This window comes from Oncorhynchus mykiss, chromosome 22 (assembly GCF_057628025.1).
Source record: "Oncorhynchus mykiss isolate SJ-2025 chromosome 22, ASM5762802v1, whole genome shotgun sequence".
NCBI lineage: Eukaryota > Metazoa > Chordata > Actinopteri > Salmoniformes > Salmonidae > Oncorhynchus > Oncorhynchus mykiss.
In genome coordinates this window covers 11974208-11993709 of record NC_143043.1, presented here as the reverse complement: position 1 = coordinate 11993709, position 19502 = coordinate 11974208, and the positions used below count along the sequence as shown (strand labels likewise).

At 41.5% G+C, this 19502-nt stretch overlaps 1 protein-coding gene across 3 annotated transcripts in view; it reads right to left on the bottom strand.

The window, feature by feature from the left end:
* Nucleotides 1-19493, bottom strand: part of kdm6a (lysine demethylase 6A) — a 92913-nt gene extending 73420 nt beyond the window's left edge. For all 3 annotated transcript variants that reach the window (XM_036958693.2, XM_036958694.2, XM_036958695.2), the window contains exons 1-5: nt 18959-19493; nt 18762-18825; nt 6078-6186; nt 4727-4776; nt 1280-1338 (exon numbers count right to left, since the gene is read on the bottom strand). In XM_036958693.2, the coding sequence (XP_036814588.2) occupies nt 1280-1338; nt 4727-4776; nt 6078-6186; nt 18762-18825; nt 18959-19128 (452 nt within the window). In that variant the 5' untranslated portion in view covers nt 19129-19493. The remainder of the gene's footprint in view (nt 1-1279; nt 1339-4726; nt 4777-6077; nt 6187-18761; nt 18826-18958) is intronic.
* Nucleotides 19494-19502: the final 9 nt, after the last annotated feature.

Below are 19502 nucleotides of genomic sequence, written 5' to 3'. Positions count from 1 at the left end.
CCTGCTGGACTTTCTTGGATGCCGTGAAGCTTTCTTCACAACGATTGAACCGCTCTCCATGAAGTTCTTGATGATCCGATAAATGGTTGATGTTGGTGCAATCTTACTATCAGCAATATCCTTGCCTGTGAAGCCCTTTTTGTGCAAAGCAATGATGATGGCACGTGTTTCCCTTGCAGGTAACCATGGTTGACAAAGGAAGAACAATGATTCCAAGCACCACCCTCCTTTTGAAGCTTCCAGTCTGTTATTCAAACTCAATCAGCATGACAGAGTGATCTCCAGCCTTGTCCTCGTCAACACTCACACCTGCGTTAACGAGAGAATCACTGACATGTCAGCTGGTCCTTTTGTGGCAGGGCTGAAATGCAGTGGAAATGTTTTTTTTTGGGGGGGGGATTCAGTTAATTTGCAAAGAGGGACTTTGCAATTAATCTGATCACTCTTCATAACATTCTGGAGTATATGCAAATTGTCATCATATAAACTGAGGCAGCAGACTTTGTGAAAATGTATATTTGTGTCAGGATTTCCTTTCCCTGAACTGTCAAAGTTAGTCATCCCAAATCCCCTGAATCACCAACAGGCTCTAGTCTCGATGCATATAACATTTTCAAAGTTGGCTCATTCTATATTTGCTGTCAGCAGTGTTCTAGGCTATATTTGCTGTCAGCAGTGTTCTAGGCTATATTTGCTAGAAGCACTGTTCTAGGCTATATTTGCTGTCAGCAGTGTTCTAGTCTATATTTGCTGTCAGCAGTGTTCTAGGCTATATTTGCTGTCAGCAGTGTTCTAGGCTATATTTGCTGTCAGCAGTGTTCTAGGCTATATTTGCTGTCAGCAGTGTTCTAGGCTATATTTGCTAGAAGCAGTGTTCTAGGCTATATTTGCTATAAGCAGTGTTCTAGGCTATATTTGGCTTAAAAGTGGCAGAAGCAGTAAATGGCAACATTCTTCGAAAAACAAAACGTCATATAAAAACCATGACAGTACTGATAGGCTGAATGCTTGACTGACACAGTAATTCCGACAAGATAACAGGTAGCCTATTCCTCAACAGTCACTCCCAGTCACTCTCAAGGGTTAAATGCAAACACACAGTAAAGAACATACAATAGCTAGACAAATGTATTGTATTACCACACAATTTCAGGACTCATTTCGAAGCCCATGAGGTCATTAAATGCTGAAATAGTGAAGCAAATATAGGTCACTGGTCTCTAGCCCAAAGAACGTACTAGAGTGCAATGGAAAATACTGAGGATGTGCAGCTACTTACCACTGAAATGCGTTGTAATGGAAGTAAACCATACCAAGGCCATATAAAAAGGCAGCATTCTGAAAGAGGGGGAGAAAACAATGAGTGGCAGAAACAGCACCAGAGCACTTATTTCTCAAACATCAATGCTTTTTTGGTTTTTTAAAGATGCCGTGACTGAACAACACTGATTACTCACTCAAGTTTAAACAACATAGACCATGAAACCAACCAGATCCCTAATAACATTAAGTCCTGGTTGAGCAATCTCACTGGAAAGTATCAGAGGCTCAAAGGTCAATGGCTAACACATAAACATCTCTCTGTGCCAGTTCCCTGTGGGGAGTCTGCGGGGGGTTAATCTGCTGCTCCAGTCACACCTGCCCAGGTAGAGAAACATACCTGGTGAAACAAACCTACACACCTCAACACTGTCACTATATTACTGCACCAGATATGGTTTAGTTAACAGAGACAGAAACAGTAGCCCCCTCATCCCCGAAAGGATTAAAGTGCATTCTACTGTATGTCCATAGGGTAACTGGTAGAGTAGAAGCCCAAATACATACTTCGGTTCATTTCAAATGAGTCAAATTCACCTTTCAGGGGTAACTGTTGTGGCCCAGTTTCATATAACAAACTGTAGTAATAGTCAGAACTGAAACCGGTAGAGGTGTTAAATCTCTAACCACATCACCTCCTACTCAGACAAACACACAAATCAAGTGGAAAACCAATTGCACGTTCAATACCAATCAGAGGTAAATACTGCACATAACGCCATTCAGAGCGCTTCACTACCAAAACACGAGAGAGAGCGTGAGAAGACTCACTGCACCATCTATGAAGCTTGGACTGAAGAGAGAGCAGGACAGGAAGGAACAAACTAATTCTGCTTCCACCAGCCATCAAAAGTGTTAAGTCTAGAAAAAGCTGAGAACAGCTGGGTTTTAGAAAACCCCGTTTTCTAAAACGCAGCTATTCTCAGCTCTTTCTAGACTTAAGGGTGAGAGTGAGACAATCAGTGAGTTGAGAAACAGCGAGGAAGCATAAGTCAGAGTAAGGATGTTTCTGAAAGCCTGTTAGTCTATGCTACATATTCATTCATCTCATGTGCAGTTGAAGTCGGTAGTTTACGTACACTTAGGTTGGAGTCATTAAAACTCGTTTTTCAACCACTCCACAAATTTCTTGTTAACAAACTATAGTTTTGGCAAGTCGGTTAGGACATCTACTTTGTGCATGACACAAGTCATTTTTCCAAAAATTGTTTACAGACAGAATATTTCACTTATAATTCGCTGTATCACAATTCAAGTGGGTCAGAAGTTTACATACACTAAGTGCCTTTAAACAGCCTGGAAAATTCAAGAAAATTATGTCATGACTTTAGAAGCTTCTGATATCATTTGAGTCAATTGGAGGTGTACCTGTGGATGTATTTCAAGGAATACCTTCAAACTCAGTGCCTCTATGCTTGACATCATTTGAAAATAAAAATAAATCAGCCAAGACATCAGAAAAAAATTGAAGACTCCACAAGTCTGGTTCATCTTTGGGAGCAATTTCCAAATGCCAAAAAGGTACCACATGCATCTGTACAAAAAATAGTACGCCAGTATAAACACCATGGGACCATGCAGCCACCATACCACTGAGGAAGGAGATGCGTTCTGTCTCCTAGAGATGAACGTACTTTGGTGCGAGAAGTGCAAATCAATCCCAGAACAGCAGCAAAGGACCTTGTGAAGATGCTGGCGGAAACCGGTACAAAAGTATCTATATCCACAGTAAAATTAGTCCTATAACGACATATCCTGAAAGGCCGCTCAGCAAGGAAGAAGCCACTGCTCCAAACCCGCCATAAAAAAGCCAGACTACGGTTTGTAACTGCACATGGGGACAAAGATCGTACTTTTGGAGAAATGTCCTCTGGTCTGATGAAACAAAAATAGAACTGTTTGGCCATAATGACCATCGTTACATTTGGAGGAAAAAGGGGGAGGCTTGCAAGCTGAAGAACACCATCCCAACTGTGAAGGACAGGGTGGCAGCATCATATTGTGGGGCTGTTTTGCTGTAGGAGTGACTGGTGCACTTCACAAAATAGATGGCATCATGAGGAGGTAAAATTATGTGGATATATTGACGCAACATCTCAAGACATTAGTCAGGAAGTTAAAGCTTGGTCGCAAATGGGTCTTCCAAAAAGACAATGACCCCAAGCATACTTCCAAGGTTGTGCTAAAATGGCTAAGGACAACAAAGTCACGGTGTTAGAGTGGCCATCACAAAGCCCTGACATCAATCCCATAGAAAATTTGTGGGCAGAACTGAAAAAGCATGTGCGAGTAAGGAGGCCTACATACCTGGCTCAGTTACACCAGCTCTGTCAGGAGGATTGGGCCAAAATTCACCCAACTTATTGTGGGAAGCTTGTGGAAGGCTACTCGAAACATTTGACCCAAGTTAAACAATTTAAAGGCAATGCTACCAAATACTAATTGAGTGTATGTAAACTTCTGGCCAACTGGGAATGTGATGAAAGAAATAAAAGCTGAAATAAATCATTCTCTACTATTATTATTGTGACAGTTCACATTCTTAAAATAAAAGTGGTGATCCTAACTGTCCTAAAACAGGGATTTTTTTACTAGGATTAAATGTCAGGAATTGTGAAACTGAGTTTAAATGTGTGTGGCTAAGGTGTATGTAAACTTCCGACTTCAACTGTATCTATCCCATGAGAGACAGAGAGACCCAGTTAAGTTCAGTCAATGTTTTAACCATTTCTTCCAGACTGCTCTCCCTCTTAGTTCAACCTGCCACCCTGATCCGGTTTCAGCCCTTCCTTATGCTGGTCTCAAGCCACAGCCCTCTCTCCTAGGCAGCCCCTAACCCCAGCCCTCTCTCCCAGGCAGCCCCTGTCCCAGCTCCCTAACCCCAACCCTCTCTCCCAGGCAGCCCCTGTCCCAGCTCCCTAACCCCAGCCCTCTCTCACAGGCAGCCCCTGTCCCAGCTCCCTAACCCCAGCCCTCTCTCCCAGGCAGCACCCGTCCCAGCTCCCTAACCCCAGCCCAGGATAGATCCTCCAACTCTCTCCCAACTCTGCAGCAGTGAAACCCAACACTGTCTGCCCCCATCACTGTCAAACCCCCCCCAACACATCATTTCACCCTCCAATAGGCACCACTGCAGACTGAAACTTTAACATCCATCCATCTCTTATCCACCCACACTGGGAACAGGGAGAAGCCACACCACCAGAGAACTGGTGGCTGGCCTGGCTAGGTCAAAATGTCTCACCAAGATTGACCTATGAGGTGACCCAGCTACTGGAGAACAACTGCCCTTGTCTAACTCCATTCTTTATTATCATCACAGTTGTTTTATGCCAAGAGAACCAGGGGTCATCAGCAGTCAACAGCTAGACGTACTTGGATACATGCTGTTTAAGTAGCAACTCACCTTCCAGTAGTCCGACTGTAAACTGTAGTATCTCTGGTATGCAGATAATGCTGAGAGAGAGAGAAAGAGAACAGTTACTGAAGACAAATACAATGGGGTTACAATAAGTTTACATTTCACCATCTCCATAACACAGATTCTTTCCATTCAATCTTGTGGTGCCACTACCTCAAGCAATATTGGACTGAATTTCTGCCCAGGGCATTAAAAGAAACTGTTATTTGAAGTTAACACTCCCAATAAACACGCATTCCAGAAAACACACAAATGAAATGTTAAGAATACTAGAGAGACATCTTCAGTCAACTCTGTCAGACTTTTAGTCATAGAAAGCCTCGAGCCATCTACAGACAATGGCAGTGGAATTGCATAACGGCAGAGAAGAGAATGCTCAGACAATCAAGTGTGACAACAGAGAGAGCAGACCACTCCACATTAGGGGTGTGAACATTTAAATGAAATTGGGATTTTTAACGCTAAGAAAAACCCATAACTGAAGAAAAAAAATAGTGTTTGTTTTTTCACAAAATTAAAATCACAGTGCACTGGTCACAAAACATATTTCCTGTGTTATAACCTAACTAGACGATAGGCTATGAAGACCTGGAGTCAACACTGGGAGTCGACGTGCCAGGAGTGGAGGAATAAAACAATTTGGAGTCGACGCTCCACCACTACGTCAAAAGTTGGAAAAATGGAAAAGAAAGGCAAGCAACAGCAGCAAAGTCCTGTATGGCAATACTTTGAGAAGTTAAATGAAAAGGAAATACAAACTTTGAGATGTGGAAGTGAGGTACAGTAAAGGTAGTACATGTGCAATGCTTAACCATCTGAAAGGGACGCACCGTGAGACCTAAACCGTTGCCGACAGCAGTGCAGAAACATTGTGAATTCACGCGGAATTTGATGGATTTCTCTTATCCTTTTAACCAGAAAACCAATAAGTAAATGGCTGTTTAAACGCTAAGAACATTTTTACATTTCTTACATCCCTACTCCACATACAAACATGACAGTCTAGTATATCCTTTCCTAGTCTTTTTGTACGTGGTTTCTGGAGATTAAGAGCGAAGGCGTGTAGTCTTGCTGGCGGATGCTGCTGCTTTAAATCCCAATGTCGAAATACTACATTCTGCCAAACATACAATTACAAAAGCATTTCTGTTACATTAAGGACACAACTAAAAGGGCTGCAGTAGCCTAAATGGATTTGCTGAATGTCAGCTGCAATTCAGACATTTACAGCAAATTGGTACAGCTTAAATTCAGGATGTGATCTGTCAATCAACTCAAGTGTGTGTGTGTGTGTGTGTGTGTGTGTGTGTGTGTGTGTGCATGCATGCATGTTCACCTTTTGGATAGTCCTGCAGGAGGAGGTTGAAGTGTCCCAGCTGGCAGAACATCTCTGGCTCTACCTTCCCTTCTGCCTTCAGGATGGCAGAGTCATAGCAGCTTACAGCCTGGAGAGAGATGGGAGAGGAAGGTTACATTTGAATCATTTCAACACCCCTTAGCCTATTAGACAGTGGCCTAAGGACGGTCCACAACTTATAGAAATCCACACCTAAATCTAGGCCTAAGTCTCCACAAAAAAAAAATAACTTCTGTAATGCCAAGAAATAGTGATGATTGCAAGAGGAACTTCAAAACAATGACAGCCATCTAATCATTTACAAAGAGCAACACGCAAGTCCATCGCCTAGCTTGAATATCACTGAACCATATGATTGATCCTCTCATAGAATAGATACAGGTATATGGCAGAGGTTGACCCAGACACACATAGCAAACGGATGTCTTTTTCAGCGGCCACACAAATCTTCCAGATAGTTAGAACCACAGAAAATCAAAAGAGGGAAGTGAGTGTGTTTGTTTGTACCCAGTTTTGCTGAGTGCCAAATGAGAGAGTAGCTCCTAGAAAACAGCCAGTGTGCTAGAGGCTGCAGCCTCACTGGGTGAATAGGAAGGAAGCGCAACACAAGCTTATCATCATCACCAGGACATAGCCTCGCCACTCAGCCCAAAGCATGTCATAGAACGAGAGCAGTCTGCCTAAGCCATTTCAAAACATTCAAATCCTCCAACTTGATATGAAAACGACATTTGCATTCATTAGATTTGTTATCCCGGTGCAGGAGCAATTGTATTCCAGGAACCTAGAGTAAAGCTGTGTTTATGTGCTCATCCTTTAACCCAACATGTCCAGCGTCCACTGACACCGCAGAGCAGGTACTGTATTGACTAGGGAGTAGAGGTCGACCGATTAACCTGATGAGTGTAGGCGGCAGTATTTTGATGTTTGGATGAAAAATGAAACTGCCTATTTCTCAGGCCCAGAATATAGAATATGCATATAAATTGTCAGATTAGGATATAAAACACTCAAGTTTCCAAAACTGTCAAAATATTGTCTGGGAGTATAACAGAACTGATATTGCAGGCGAAAAACTGGGGAAGATCCAACCAGGAAGTGCTGTTTTTCCTGAAACCTCTCTATTCCATTGCATGCCTTCCCTCCATTTAAAAGGGATATCAACCAGACTCTTTCCCTATGGCTTCCACATGGTGTGAACAGTCTTTAGACATAGTTTCAGGCTTTTATTCTGAAAAATGAGCGAGAACGATCACATTGCGTCAGTGGATGGCTGGGTGCCAGCAGAGTTTTGCATGCGCAACAGCTTGGAGCAGACATTTTCTCTCTCTCTCCTATTGAAAAAGCTACGGTCCGGTTGAAATATTATCGATTATTTATTGTAAAAACAACCTGAGGATTGATTATTTTAAAAAGTTTGACATGTTTCTACAAATTCTACAGATACTATTTCGAATTTGTCTGCCCATCATGACCTGCACGAGCCTGTGGATTTCTGAACAAAACGTGCAAACCAAATGGAGGTTTTTGGATAAAAAAATAATCTTTATCGAACAAAAGGAACATTTATTGTGTAACTGAGAGTCTTGTGAGTGCAAACATCCGAAGATCATCAAAGGTAAGCGATTCATTTTATTGCTTTTCTGACTTTCGTGACAAATCTACTTTGCTGCTAGCTGTTTGTAATGTTTTGTCTGCTGAGAGAGATGTCCTAACAAACGCTTGGATAGCTTTTGCTGTAAAGCTTTTTTGAAATCTGACACACCAGGTAGGTTAACAACAGGCTAAGCTGTGTTTTGCTATATTGCACTTGTAATTTCATGAACATTTTATATTTCTAGAAATTTAATTTGAATTTGGCGCTCTGCAACTCAGCGGATGTTGACGAAAATGATCCCGATAACGGGATGGGTGCGCCAAGAAGTTTTCATAACAATCGGAAATCAGTATTTTTGGACGCCGATTTTGCAGATTGTTTATTATATTTACACCTTTATTTAACTAGGCAAGTCAGTTAAGAACACATTCTTATTTTCAATGACTGCCTAGGAACGGTGGGTTAACTGCCTTGTTCAGGGGCAGAACGACAGATTTTTACCTTGTCAGCTCTGGGATTCAATCTTGCAACCTTACGGTTAACTAGTCCAATGCTCTAACCACCTGCCTCTCATTGCACTCCACGAGGAGCCTGCCTGTTACGCAAATGCAGTAGAAGCCAAGGTAAGTTGCTAGCTAGCATTAAACGTAACTTATAAAAAACAATCAATCATAATCACTAGTTATAACACATGGTTGATGATATTACTCGTTTATCTAGCGTGTCCTGCGTTGCATATAATCGATGCAACGCAGGGGGATGATTTAACAAAAGTGCATTTGCGAAAAAAAGCACAATCGTTGCACGACTGTACCTAATCATAAACACCAATGTCTTTCTTAAAATCAATACAGAGGTATATATTTTTTAATCTGCATATTTTGGCTAAAAGAAATCCAGGTTAGCATGCATTATTAACCAGGTGAAATTGTGTCACTTCTCTTGCGTTCATTGCACGCAGAGTCAGGGTATATGCAACAGTTTGGGCAGCCTGGCTCATTGCGAACTAATTTGCCAGAATTTTACGTAATTATGACATAACATTGAAGGTTGTACAATGTAACAGGAATATTTAGACTTAGGGATGCCACCCGTTAGATAAAATACAGAACGGTTCCCTATTTCACTGAAATAATAAATGTTATGTTTTTGAAATTATAGTTTCCGGATTCGACCATATTAATGACCAATGGCTCGTATTTGTGTTTTATTATGTTATAACTAAGTCTATGATTTTATAGAGCAGTCTGACTGAGCGGTGGTAGGCACCAGCAGGCTTGTAAGCATTCATTCAAACAGCACTTTGGTGCGTTTTGCCAGCAGCTCTTTGCAAGCACAGCGCTGTTTATGACTTCAAGCCTATCACCCTAATGGCTGGTGTAACCGATGTGAAATGGCTAGCTAGTTAGCAGGGTGCGCGCTAATAGCATTTCAAACGTCACTCGCTCTGAGACTTGGAGTGGTTGTTCCCCTTGCTCTGCATGGGTAACGCTGCTTCGAGTGTGGCTGTTGTCGATGTGTTCCTGGTTCGAGCACAGGTAGCGGCGAGGAGAGGGATGGAAGCTATACTGTTAAACTGGCAATACTATAGTGCCTATAAGAACATCCAATAGTCAAAGGTACAGTGTGGAGAACAAGTATTTGATACACTGCCGATTTTGCAGATTTTCCTACTTACAAAGCATGTAGAGGTCTGTAATTTTTATCATAGGTACACTTCAACTGTGAGAGACGGAATCTAAAACAAAAATCCAGAAAATCACATTGTATGATTTTTTAGTAATTAATAGAATTCTGTGAATAACACTAACACAATCTTTTATCAATGTTTATTATGAGTATTTCTGCAAAATCACTAGATGTGTTGGAATCAAAACATTACTGCACGTAACTCGCCAATGTACACTGAGATTTTTGGATATAAATATGCACATGATGTCCTATGAGTGTCATCTGATAAAGATCACCAAAGGTTAGCGATTAATTTTATTGTAACGGTTTTTGTCGTCTGAAGAGGAATCGGACCAAACAAAAATAACAAAGCAAATAACCGAAACAGTCCTGTAAGGTGCAAAACACTAGCTCTAAGGTCAGGGCGTGACATTTATCTATATTTCTGTATTTTTGTGACTCTTATCTTTGGCTGGAAAAATGGCTGTGTTTTTTTGACCTAACATAATCATATGTTGTGCTTTCGCTGTAAAGCATTTTTGAAATCAGATATGATGGGTAGATTAACAAGAAGTTTCTCTTTCATTTGCTGTTTTGGACTTGTTAACGTGTGAAAGTTACATATTTCAAAAAAATACTTTTGAATTTCGCACGCTGCCCTTTCAGCGGAATGTTGTCGAGGGGTTCCGCTAGCGGAACGCCTGCCCTAGAAAGGTTCAAAGTAGAGGTCGACCGATACCGATTTTTCAGCGCCGATACCGATTATTGAAGAATCAAAAAGGCCGGTACCGATTATTGAAGAATCAAAAAGGCCGATACCGATTAATCGGACAATTTTTTTCAATGTATTTGTAATAATGACAATTTCAACAATACCGAATGAACACTTATATAATACATCAATAAAATCAATTTAGCCTCAAGTAAATAATGAAACATGTTCAATTTGGTTTAAATAATGCAAAAACAAAGTGTTGGAGAAGAAAGTAAAAGTGCAAAATGTGCTATGTAAGAAATCTAACATTTCAGTTCCTTGCTCAGAACATGAGAACATATGAAAGGTGGTGGTTCCTTTTAACAGGAGTCTTCAATATTCCCAGGTAAGAAGTTTTAGGTTGTAGGAATTATAGGACTATTTCCCTCTATACCATTTGTATTTCATTAACCTTTGACTATTGGATGTTCTTATAGGCACTTTAGTATTTCCAGTGTAACAGTATAGCTTCCGTCCCTCTCCTTGCCCCTACCTGGGCTTGAACCAGCAACACAACGACAATTAGCACGCGCTAACTAGCTAGCCATTTCACTTCGGTTACACGAGCCTCATCTCGGGAGTTGATCGGCTTGAAGTCATAAACAGCGCAATGCTTGACGCACAACGAAGAGCTGCTGTCAAAACGCACGAAAGTGCTGATGGAATTAATATTTACGCGCCTGCTTCTGCCTACCACTGCTCAGTCAGATACTTAAGATACTTGCTCAGTCAGATTATATGCAACGCAGGACATGCTAGATAATATCTAGTAATATCATCAACCATGTGTAGTTAACTAGTGATTATGATTGATTGTTTTTTATAAGATAAATTTAATGCTAGCTAGCAACTTACCTTTGCCTGTTACGCGAATGCAGTAGGCCGTCTCGTTGTGGAGTGCAACGAGAGAGAGGCAGGTTGTTATTGCGTTGGACGAGTTAACTGTAAGGTTGCAAGATTGGATCCCCCGAGCTGACAAGGTGAAAATCTGTCGTTCTGCCCCTGAACAAGGCAGTTAACCCACCATTCCTATAGACTTATTTTGCAAAGAGAATCCTACTGGATATTCCGATTGGAAACCATGTCTCCAAAGGGGCATAATGAGGACTTTCCCAATAGCCATTTCCTGGGAACACCATCTGATTCATGTATCATTATGACAGCCACTGTTTGCAACATACGTTTTGTTTACCTGATTTGAATGGTTATACCAGGTATAATATTCACACAATCAATGTCTCAATTGTTTCAAGGTTTAAAAACCTGTCTTTAACCTGTATCCTCCACTTAAATCCACTTCAATCAGTGTAGATTAACAAGTGACATGATTAAGGGATCATAGCTTTCACCTGGATTCACCTGGTCAGTCTGTCATGGAAAGAGCTTGTTTTGTACACTACGTGTATATTGTTTTTGCGTTGCCCCTTTCAACTTAAATATGTAAAAAAAAACGCCCTAATTAGTGCTTGTCTTATGTCTATAAATATGGGTGTGGTAAACTTCCTGTGAAATGACCTGACAAAGACCCTAGCAGGGTGGAAACGTTGTCTGTTAATTAATAAAAGGTATGTGGTGGAGCTTATGAGTGTGCAGGCTTCATTATTCATTCTTTTACACTGAACAAATATAGATATGCAACAATTTCAAATATTTTACTGAGTTTCAATTTATAGGAAATCAGTCAAATTAAATAAATTCATTAGGCCCTCATCTATGGATTTCACATGACTGGGAATACAGATATGCATCTATTGGTCACAGATACCTTAATAAAAAGGTAGGGGCGTGGCTCAGAAAACCAGTCAGTATCTGGTGTGACCACCATTTACCTCATACAGCGCGACATCTCCTTCGCATAGAGTTGATCAGGCTGTTGATTGTGGCCTGTGGAATGTTGTCCCACACAATGGCTGTGAGAAGTTGCTGGATATTGGAGGGAACTGGAGTCGTCTGTCGTAAACGTTGATCCAGAGCATCCCAAACAGGCTCAAGGGGTGACATATCTGGTCAGTAAGAACTGGGACATTTTCAGCTTCCAGGAATTGTGTACAGATCCTTGCGACATGGGGCTGTGCATTATCATGAAACATGAGGTGATGGCGGCAGATGAATGGCACGACAATGGGCCTCGGGATCTCGTCACGGTATCTCTGTGCATTCAAATTTCCATCGATAAAATGCAATTGTGTACGTTATCCCGTAATGCCTGCCATACCATAACCCCACCATGGGGCACTCTGTTCACAATGTTGACATCAGCAAACCGCTGATTATTTTGACCACGTGTCTGCCTGCAAGCGGAACATCTTTGCAAGTGTGTGAGTGTTTAGGCTACCTGCCCCTTCCAAGCATAGGCTACTGTACTGACGTTACAAAGTGATTCAGAAGACGGGGAGAGAGACTTTTTAATTAGCTAGAGAAGAATGAACTTATTCAATGCTAATTAATGATACTGTAGGCCTAGTTGTCACACGTGTCACTTTAGACTCATTAACTACAAAAACCTTGTTATCTAGCTAGCTCAAAGGACATTCAAAGTTCTTCCATAGAAGTTGCTCCTCCTAGGTATAATTATGTGGACCTAATTCAGATAATTTGTCAGAACAAAATGCCCAGCGCTTCAAGCCTCTTCCTCAACCCTCGCTCGCCCTCTTCCCACCTGCAACATTTTTGTCACATTTTGCGCCATAGGCTAGTGTAGCCTATCACGCATGTAAACAACTAGCTTGCCTACTCTATCCACACTGATTGGTGAAGTAATTGAATTAGCTAAATGTAAAACTATATATATATATATATATATATATATATATATAATAAATTAAATACCTGGTGGATTGCACAGGTTAAAAAAGGAACCGAAAGAAGAAAGAAAGTTGTTTTATATTTTGGGGGTTCGAACCGGTTCAGCACTTTATTTTGCTGGTACGAACAGTGGAGTAGAACAAAACAAAAAACAATTAGTGGTTCTGTTAAGATCTAAACCATTGTGAAATAATTTAGGTTCCAACCTCTGCTTTAAGCACAGTGGTCCCCCAGCCAACCCTGGTCCTGGAGAGCTATGTGGTGGCAGGCTTTTGTTCGAGCCCAATAATAAACACACACCCAGGTTTAGTATTCAAACATCTGCCAAATGTCCAAACAAAGAGTGTTAGTACAGTACTAGGGTTGAATGGCGGGAACCCGGTTACCGAGATTTACCGCCCAAAACGACTCCCTTTTCCCAGGATAAATAACAGCGAGAAACTGGTAAATTATAATAAATTATTTATATGAACAGCATTGCGTGAAATGGAACTGTTAAATTACATGCCATGTCTAAATCTGGCTTCTCTATGGCCTCTGCATGATGAATCACCACTCAGGGTGGGGACAAAGAGACCATCTCAGAATGGAGCGCAATTCACACTTCAGGTGTAGACCTAGCATCTCATCATGGCAACTTTTTCTTGTGACAGGTAGGCCTACATTCGCTGCAACATAGTCTACGATACAGTAATATAAAGACTGAATAAGCGTCTAATTTACCCATCTCCATCTGGCTTTTGGGGGTCACCTTGTTTTGTAATTAAGGAATTATATTTTTTTGTATTGCAACTGCAGTTTTAGAAAAGCCTGTCACTTGAATATCGTTGCTGTAATATCAGTGCACGCGCGAGCACTCTCTCACAGCATGTCTCTCCATCAACTCCTTTGAAAGTTCATCCAGAGTTTCAAGTTCCTTAACAAACTATCATTGTCCGAACACACCAAGACAGTCATGAAGAGGGCACAACGCTTCTTGCCCCTCAGGAGACTGAAAATATGTGTCAGGGGTCCCAGATCCTCAAAACGTTCTACAGCTGCACCATCGATACCATACTGACCGGTTGCATCACCGCCTGATATGGAAACTGCTCTGCATCTGACCGTAAGGCGCTACAGAGGGAAGTGCGTACAGTCCAACACATTACTGGGGCCAAGCCTCCTGACACCCAGGACCTATATACTAGGCGGTGTCAGAGGAAGGTCCAAAAAAAGAGTCTCCAGTCGACCAAGTCATATACTGTTCTCTCTGCTACCGCACAGCAAGCGATATCGGAGTTCCAAGTCTAGGTCCAAAAGGCTCCTTAACTTCTACCCCCAAGCCATAAGACTGCTTAACAATTCATTAAATGGCCACCTGGACTATTTACATTGATGACACCCCCCTTTGTTTTTACACTTTTGAACTCTATTTCTTGAACTGTATTGTTGGTTGTTTCTTGTGCAATACGCTGGGCTCTCCTTAAAAAAAACGCTCCTTAGATATTGGAGTCCCATGCAGTAAAAGCGAGACAGGAATAGCTTGCTGGACATAATTTTCTTACCATTTCTTATAGAAATAGACTATTCAAAGTTAAATACAGCAGCCAATAGATCTCACAGGTAGTTTGAAAGAAGGCCTGGGAGGGGCTTAGGGGCCATAGGTGCCTGTACCGTACTGGCCTGAAGTCCTCGGAGAGAGAGGACAAAGAAATTAAAAAATATACACACACGGTTTGGATACACCTACTCATTCAAGGGTTTTTCTATATTTTTACTATTTTATACATTGTAGAATAATAGTGAATCAAATCAAACTTTATTTGTCACATGCTCCGTATACAAGAAGTGGATACTTTTATTTTATTTATTTCACCAGGTAGGCCAGTTGAGAACAAGTTCTCATTTTACAACTGTGATCTGGCCAAGATAAAGCAAAGCAGTGCAACAAAAACAACAACACAGAGTTACACATGGGATAAACAAGTGTAGGCTTCACCGTGAAATGCTTACTTACAAGCCCTTAACCAACATTGCAGTTCAAGAAGAAAATATTTACCAAGCAGGCTAAAATAAAAAGTAATAGTAAAAGGTAACACAATAAGAAAAACGAGGCTATATACAGGGGGCACCGGTATCGAGTCAGTGTGCAGGGCAGGGGTACAGGCTAGTTGAGGTAATCTGTACATGTAGGTGGGGGCAAAGTGACTGCATAGGTAACAAACAAACAGCAAGTAGCAGCAGTGTACAAAGGGGGTTCTAAGCTGCCAGCTTGGGGATAGATGCTGCCGTCTCTGAAAATTGTATGGGCTTTCCTCAGACACCGCCTATTATATAGGTCCTGGATGGCAGGATGCTTGGCCCCAGTGATGTACTGGGCCTTACGGTCAGATGCCGAGCAGTTGCCAAACCAGGCAGTGATGCAACTCTCGATGGTGCAGCTGTAGAAACTTTTGAGGATCTGGGGGCCCATGCCAAATCTTTTCAGTCTCCTGAGGGGGAAAAGGTTTTGTCGTCCCCTCTTCATGACTGTCTTGGTATGTTTGGACCATGATAGTTTGTTGGTGATGTGGACACCAAGGAACTTGAAACTCGCAACCCACTCCACTACAGCCCCGCCGATGTGAACGGGCCCACCTTTTCCTGTAGTCCACGATCAGCTCCTTTGTCTTGCTCACATTGAGGGAGAGGTTGTTATTCTGGCACCACACTGACAGTTCTCTGACCTCCTCCCTATAGGCCGTCTCATCGTTGTCAGTGATCAGGCCTACCACTGTTGTGTCGTCAGCAAACTTAATGACGGTGTTGGAGTCGTGTTTGGCAACCGTTGTGAGTGAACAGGGAATACAGGAGGGGACTAAGTACACACTCCTGAGGGGTCCCAGTGTTGAGGATCAGCATGGCAGACGTGTTTTTGCCTACTCTTACCACCTGGGGCGGCCCGTCAGGAAGTCCAGGATTCAGTTGCAGAGGGAGGTGTTTAGTCCCAGGGTCCTTAGTTTAGTGATGAGCTTCGTGGGCACTACAGTACCTCCAACCACCTCCCCAAATATGCCCTAATAAAGGTTAGCCTACATGAAGCTTACCCTTTCTGCCTGTCCATCCATTGGCATGAAGAACCTAAAAAAAATTAAAGAGTTCCTCTCTATAATAGGAACTAGTGCATACATGGTACGGTACAGTAACCAAACAAATCTTTCCAATTTAAGGCAACCCTTTTCTTCTCTACCTCTCTTTATGGAGCGGGTCCAGAGCAAACACTAGCGCTCTGTTTTCTCTCCTTAATTATCAGCTAAAAGCATGCCATGTGTCGAAGCCAAGAGGAGAGGGTTTAAATAAAAGGGGAAAAAAGAGGAAGGTTCCGTGTCGTGCTGGCTGGATCCCCAGTGGTCCGAATCCCCTTAAGTGACATGTTTTTAGTTTCAGCAGCAGCAGAAGCATAGCTCTCTCTGCTCTGCATCAGCAACATTTCTACTCATTTTATCAGACATTATTCATAACATCAAAGTCTCACAGAGTGACTCATTACCTAACCAGTCAAATAAATATGAATGTACCAGTGTTGCATTATGAAGATGACAGAGTTAGGTTAATGGTTTTCAACTTGGTTAATTGACTAAACAAAATCTCAGAATACATATACAAAAAGGAGAAGTACACCAGAAAGTAACAGGCCTGTGTCTTTCATCAGCCATGCGTCTATACATAGTAGTGTGGGGTAAACCGGTGGTCCACAAACCTCCCTTCACCCCGACTATCTGTGACCACACTGGATATTATTTGAGCTTTTCGCAGTTATATGATGGTGCAAGTCCAAAGTGAATGGGACATGTTCATATATCTATCACAAACACACAAAAATAACTGCAAAGAGTAGTTCATATAAAGACGCCTCTTTTCAAAACAAAGTGCTTAGCGCGTGTATAGTCGGTGCGTGAGCTAGCTGGCCCCAAGTGTCCCACCAATAAGAGCTCGAGCTCTGACAGAATACTCGTCTGCTGCAGAACTAATCTTGGATTTGTTTCTTAAAATGTATGACATAATATGGTGGCGACTGGAGAATCAAAAGGGTAAAAAAAAATACTACTTTGGTTGGGGTTGTGGTGATAGCCACATGTTGATGACACACTGGAGACGTAGCTAGCTACGGTTGTAGCTAGCTATAACCTTATCTAGCCTGTTTAGCCAGATACCTACTGATCCCTAGTGCGGTGGTGTAAAGTACTTAAGTAAAAATACTTGGAAGTACTATTTAAGTAGTTTTTGGGGTTGTTGGTATCTGTACTTTACTATTCCTTTACTACATTCCTAAAGAAAATAATTTACTTTCTACTCCATACATTTTCCCTGACACCCAAAAGTATGTTACATTTTGAATGCTTAGCAGGACAGGAAAATTGTCCAATTCACACACTTATCAAGAGAACATCCCTGGTCGTCCCTACTGCCACTGATCTGGCAGACTCACTAAATGCTTCATTTGTAAATTATGCCTGAGTGTCTAAGTGTATCCCTGGCTACCTGTAAATAAAAATAAAAATGGTGCTGTCTTGCTTGCTTAATGTAAGGAATTTTAAATGTATACTTTTGATACTTACGTATATTTTAGAAATTCAATTTACTTTTGATACTTAGGTATATTTTAAACCGAATACTTTTAGACTTTTACTCAAGTAACGTTAGTATATTACTGGGTGACTTTCACTTTTGCGTGAACCATTTTCTATTAAGTTAACGTTATCTTTACTTTTACTCAAGTATGACAATTGGTACTTTTTCCACCACTGGTGGCTAACGTTAGTTAATGTTACATTACACAAACTACCGACGGATAATGAAAACAGCAGCGAAAAACAAAACGTTTTTTGTTACTCATCTTGCTTCAATGCTTAGCAGTTAAATAATATCATATATATATATATATATATATATATATATATATATATATATATATATATATATATATATATATATATATATATATATATATATATATATATATATATATATATATATATATATAGAGTAGACAACGTAGCTTGCTAGCTTTATATGGACTAGCTAGCTAACGTTAGTTAGCCAACTCCTCTCCCACCGACCCCGCCATCTTGGGCTGATCCGCAGCTATTACTAGTGACTTATTACGTTAAATTAACAAAACAACATACCATTCGAGCAAACCTGACACCAATGACCTGGCAATCTATGAGACAGGACACGTACGTTATGCTAACAGCAGCTAGCTAAGTATACACTGGTTATTCAGCTACACCGGACAGGACGCTCCTAACTTGGGCCGTGAAAACGTTCATGGTCGCGAGCTGTCCATCGTTGATTGCAGCGCGTGCATAATGTTACAACTTGCCAGGGCCACTATTTCAGCACCAAGTGAAGTTGGTGACATTGGGACGGACATTAGAATTATGATTTCCTGACCAACTTATTGCCTTCCAGTTAGAACCAGTCTTGTTTGTTCAGCTGTCAAAAGTGTGCAGCCACCAGCCAGCAATGCCCCCCAAGAATTAACATTGCCAGCAACATAAATTGTGGTAATAATAGTAACTGGCTTGCTACCATGTAATTCCAAAGCCAGGTCTGTGCTCTTGTGATATACTATAAGTGCATGACTGGTGATAGTCAACATAAAACTATTCACACTGGATAGGGCATGATGTAATCGTCACTCACTTGCTAAATCCGCCTGGCCCCTTGCTAATGGAATGGGATTTTAGTTAAGTTTAGTAAATATCCAGCTTTCAAGCAGGGTTTTGTGAGGTCCCTGGCACTTATTCCAGATGATATGCAGGGATCAAGAGTGCTAGCGGAGACGGGCGAACTGGTCCTATCTGTGACATACCTTTAACAGTAAGGCCTTCGTTCTGGCGCCATCTTCATGAAGCCTCTGAAATCCAAACAGTGAACTGCAAAGTATAGGACAACACAGGCGGTTCCGTATTACTTTGGGGATATATACGTCGTTTTTTAAGAATTGAATGCACGAAAACTCAGCACAGAAAAACACATACAAAAGAAGTGCATTGTTAATTCGCGAACCTGTCAATTTTGACCAAGCTTTCTCTCTCCTGCGATGTTAGCTTCGGAAAGTCCTCTTCTATTTCATTCGCTTTTCCCGCCGCCATTTTATTTTCCTCATCACCAGCAGCGCCGAGACTTTGAGCAGTAGCAGAGGCAGCAACGTCGAGCGACACTCCGCACGATTTCATGAAAAAGCAACAGGGAAGCGGCGACAAACTCCACCAAAATATAATAAGAACGAAAGTACACCACCTTATCCAGCACTGAAAACGTAGCTTAGCCGAGTGATTGCCAAATCCTCAAGAAAAACAAGACCCGTCCAAAAAAGCCTTCTTCTCGCATGGTTGTACACAAAATACTACATGTATTAATTGCCAATTAATGCATGGAGTAGAGTTGATGCCGGATTGTACGATATGGCGTTATTTGGTAATATCATAAACTTCCCCCCACAGAACAGCTCAAAGTTGTTGTAATTGTCACACAGGCGAACGCACGCCGCCACCGTAAGAACGCCCTCTCCTCTCCGTAACCAATGAATGTATCTGTGTGTAATCATGTG